This window comes from Mus caroli, unplaced genomic scaffold, assembly GCF_900094665.2.
Source record: "Mus caroli unplaced genomic scaffold, CAROLI_EIJ_v1.1 scaffold_23715_1, whole genome shotgun sequence".
NCBI classification, from domain to species: Eukaryota; Metazoa; Chordata; class Mammalia; order Rodentia; family Muridae; genus Mus; species Mus caroli.
In genome coordinates, this window is record NW_018390054.1 from 1,764 (window position 1) to 6,580 (window position 4,817).

General features: G+C 39.0%; 1 protein-coding gene across 1 annotated transcript; it reads right to left on the reverse strand.

The window, feature by feature from the left end:
* Positions 1-444: 444 nt before the first annotated feature.
* LOC110288452 (putative olfactory receptor 56B2) lies at positions 445-1,308 on the reverse strand. The gene has a single exon (XM_021154801.1). The coding sequence runs from the start codon at positions 1,306-1,308 to the stop codon at positions 445-447; it is 864 nt and encodes a 287-aa protein (XP_021010460.1).
* Between the last annotated feature and the right edge of the window lie 3,509 nt (positions 1,309-4,817).

Consider the following 4,817-nt stretch of genomic DNA (forward strand, 5'->3'; position numbering starts at 1 on the left):
ACCCAAGCCAGGTTAGTGACTTTGAAAATAACATTAAGTAACGTGATTTTCAGTTTTTCAAGATAGTTTTTTTCATTGAATCTGATAGCCCATGCCTACAATTCCAACACCCTGGAAACAAAGGCAAGTGGTTCTCTCAGAAGCCAAGGTCAGTCTGGTCTATATAGCAAATTCTAGTCCAGCCATAACCACAAAAGTGATACCCTCTTTCAAAAATAATTATTTTAAGTGATATTGATGACAAATATTAAGACACAGATTTATCATAGATATTGCATATTATGCCTATGAGACTAGACCAGACAGATAATCAGACAGCCTAGTTTTGAAATAGTAAAAGTGACCTGAATTTTCTCCCTTTTTAGGCTCCTTTGACATCCAGCCTGAGCACCTTTTAAAAGTCTTCTTTGAGCTCTTTGTTCTTAAGAGCATACACCATGGGGTTCAGAGCAGGGGAATAACATTGTACAGCATGTTCAGCAGAAGTGGGATGACAGGAACTGTCATTTTTGCACTGTGGGTGATGGACATGACAATGATAACAGTGTAGAAGAAAAAGATTAGAATGAGGTGAGAAGTACAGGTACTTAAGGCTTTAGATGCAGCTTCTGGAGAGTTCAGCCTAAGCACAGACTGAAGAATCAAAGCATAAGAAACCACAATTAAACCAAGGTCACTTCCCATGACTTTCCATGCCAGGAAGAGCTGGTTAATGCTGTCAATTTTCCTGTCATCACAGGCAAGGCTAGTGACCCCAAGGTTAGTACAAAAACAGTGGTTGATTTGATTCCAGGAACAGTAATTTCTCTGAGCAGCCAACACAGGTACTGACATGGGAGCCACAAAATTTCTGAAGGCCATTATCACAGTTGCTTTAACCACAAAAGATTCAGTAACTATTGACGAGTATCTCAGTGGTCTGTGAATTGTCACATACCTATCTATAGCCATGCAGACAAAGATACCTGACTCCATGCCAACAAAGCAATGAATGGCAAAGCACTCAGGGAGGCTGATGTTGTTATCATTGAACCACAAGATGGCTAAAATCTTGGGCATGATAGTAGTTGGCAGGCCTATGTCCACAATAGCAAGAATGCCCAGGAAATGGTACATAGACTGGTGTAGTGATGTCTCTTGGTAAATGACAGTCACAATAAGTATGTTGGCAATGAGAGCCAAGACATAGAGCAGAGCCAGGAGGAGGGAGAGCCAGTGCTGCCAGCTGTGGATACCTGGAAATCCCATGAGAATGAACTCAGACACCTGGAACCTAGAGCTGTTGGAATCTCTGAGGATCTGGAACATCTCTTGCTAATAATAAAATAATGCCTGCTTACTAGTTCTGAGTATCTGTGTGACACTGTTGGATGCAGACTTGCCCAGGGTATGATATCGAGGGATGAATTTGAATCTTCATCTTTCCATCTTGCTACTGGCACTTGTTATTCTTACGATACAGGAACCCTTGTAGGTAGCATGTTATATTTTTAATTCATCAAATCACACACTGAATTCCTTGGTGCAGACCATGTTTTACTGCTATCACCTAACTCAGAAATAGAATATTAGAGAAAATCAGATTATGGTCAATGATCTCCCATGTAGTAGGTCATTGACTCTGTTGTACATGGAAATAACCTGATACTTCAGCATAATGGGTATATATGAATTGGCTAAGGGTTGCTTTGGAGACCTACAATATTAGACCTTGATGGAAATTTCTATGTACACATTTTTCTTTGCTACCGTCTTAAACTGAGTTAAATTCTGGTCCTCCTATATCCTGGGTATTCAATTACTGATTTATATAAAAAATGTTAACCATGAAATTATTTATTGTCATGTGATATGCATTCATAAGTTCACATGTGTAAGTTTATGTGAAACTAGATGTATTTTAAGATGAATGACTGTGGGCAAGAGCTACACCAGCTTCCCCCTCACTCATTGATGTCCAGGTTTCTCTTTTGTTGCTTGAAAACTGTTGCAGATTTTTTCAAGGTCATTACTCCTCAATAATAACAGTCAAATTTTGTTGAGATAGGATCTCACTATTTAGGCTCACTGTTGTGGAACTCACTAGGTAGACTAGGTAGGGCATGAATTTACAGCCTATGTCATCCTGAGTGTTAGAATTAAGGGCATGTACCACACACCAACTAACAGTCAACTCTCAGTGCATGTGTAAGCAAGTAGGAAGACCAGGGAATCCACTAACATGTTTTTGAGTTAAGAATATGAACTATGTCTCCAAGATGACTTCTTGTTTCCTTAAGCTTATTTTCCACATATGAGATAAATGTGCTCGTTATATTACACATGTTTCCTGTATTGATATGTTATAATGATTACTATTGGTTTACTTGCTGCATTTTCAAAATATTTTTTAAACTCTCTGTCAAAGATTTAATATAATAATGACCAAGAAAATACTTAGTATAAATTAAATTATATTTTTTAATAAAAATTAAAATGCTTTAAATATTACACACCTTTATTTTTGCAGCAAAAACAGACTTCTACTATGCTAAAGGTCTGTAGCGATAGCTTGAAACATGAATATCTCAATGTATCAAGAACAATATTAAAGGCATCTTATGTCTATCTTCCTTTCCAACCCTGAAGATGTTTTAAACCCTCATTTGATCATCCTCAATCTTTACAGCCCATTTTCCCCCTCAACATGGCAGTAGACTCACCCAGTTCAGCTTTGCTGTCGAAGATGGATGCTTTCCATCTTAGTTTAAGTATGTCTCAAAAGTAGAAAGTAAAAGATGTTGCTTCTGAAGAAGCAGGAAGAACTGGCAACAAACAAGTGTCCAGACTGTGATCAGCATCTCTTCTGTAGCTTCTTACTTGGCCATGATTGTCATCTGACTCCCACCACTTCCAATGATGCCTGTTTGTTTAGGAGAAATAGAGATTTTTCACCACCACCACCACCACCATCATCATCATTATAATCAAAATATGAAAAGCTAGACAGAAATGAGCTCTGAAGATTGTGGAAATATTTTCTCCAAGGAATGAGCAATCATTTTCATAACTGACTTTGATCTGAGTGAATGGAATCAAAGCTGCCTTTCTAAAGAAGTAATCAATCCAGCAATCAACCGGAACACACTGAAAGTGTCTGAGCCCTCTAACAAAACTTCTTGGCAATGGATCTACTACCATTCCCAAAAACACCCTGTGTGTCTCCAGCCTGTCACATGTCCTCTCATACCTAGTTTCTAGTTGACAAAATAAATAAATAAATAAAGAGGTGAAAATAACCTGCTTGAGATGGGTTTTGTTTGTTTGTTTTCTTTTTTTTTCTTTTTTCTTTTTGTTTTTGGTTTTTTGGTTTTTTGGTTTTTTGGTTTTTTGGTTTTTTGGTTTTTTGGTTTTGAGACAGGGTTTCTATGTGTAGCCACGACTGTCCTGGAAGTCACTCTGTACACCAGGCTGGTCTCGAACTCAGAAATCCGCCTGCCTCTGCCTCCCAAGTGCTGGGATTAAAGGCATGTGCCACCAGTGCCCTGCTGTTTCAGATGTTTAGCATGGTGATTCTAAAACATCAGAATCCTACTATATGTCTTGTACTTATATCCATGTGCATGGCCCTTCAGGTCTAAATCCTGTGAGATCTGAAATGCTGACCCGAGCCTCTGATGGAAGACTGTGTTCTATATCCCAGAGGATATAGCACAGCTGTGGAGACAAAAGTGCTGGTGTGAAAACAAGGTAACCCTATGGGAAGAGGATCAACAGATGGAGCTTTTTACTCTATTGCTTCCAGAAGGCACATAAGTAAGTGATTCCATTTGTAGGATGCACATGTCTGTTTATGAGTATCCATACCGAGACAGTAATGAGAATAAATGTGTTGTTGATTTTTTATAACAATCATGATATTTGTATAATTTCAGCATTTCCTTTTGTGGAAGATCTGTGAGTTACAAATTGAAATAGTAAACATTTGAATCATTCACATACAGAGACTCACCTTTAACTCACTTTAAAGTTTTCCAGGACTAAGAGTAAGAACATACAGGATGGGCAAAGGTCATTAGTTAGGGGACTAGGGTACCTGAAATGCCTCATTAGCATGGGGAAGTATTTCAGGAATCTTAGGTGCTGGCTGAACAGGTTCTTATAAGGAGAAAGGAAATTGAACTTATAATCTAAGTGAGGCTACATGCCATTTCTCAGGTAGAAAGAAGCATATGTGGAGACTTAGAATTCTCTAGACAAGGTCAGAGAAGGAGAAGTCCTGATATTGGAGACCCAGTTATGTCCTGAGCACCAAAAGGTGATTGGGTCAATGGTAGAACATCTAGGTCAGACAATCAGTAAAGCTAATTTCCTTAAGGTATTACTAGAAGATATAGAGAGCTTTGTGTATCGAAGCACTGTCATGACTAGGTGATTAAGGGGCAACATAGAAAAGTAACATTGACCTATGAAGGGTGTCCTCAAAGAAGATGAGGAGGAAGAGTCCACAATTGCCAATCACAGATACTACATACATAGAACAGTACAGAAAGGAAATCCAGATGTGCATGCTTTCCAGGCCTGGGATTCCATTCAGAATAAATGAAACTGGGAACACCCCTGTTTGATTCAGCAGCAGCATGATGAGGCTGGTGAAAGACTCCAAAACTCCCAAAGGGAGGCACTTACTCAAGCCTCGGGTCAGCCGCGCACCCAAGAAGACACTGAGACCGAACTTAAGATGTATAGAGAGCAAGATTTAATACAGCAACGACAAGAAAGAACATAAAAAGCACATATACCAGATATCTGGGGTCGAAACTCATGCAGCAAGGTGC

Coding starts and splice junctions, on each gene's coding strand:
- LOC110288452 (XM_021154801.1), bottom strand. CDS start 1,308: ATGTTCCAGATCCTCAGAGATTCCAACAGCTCTAGGTTCCAGGTGTCT.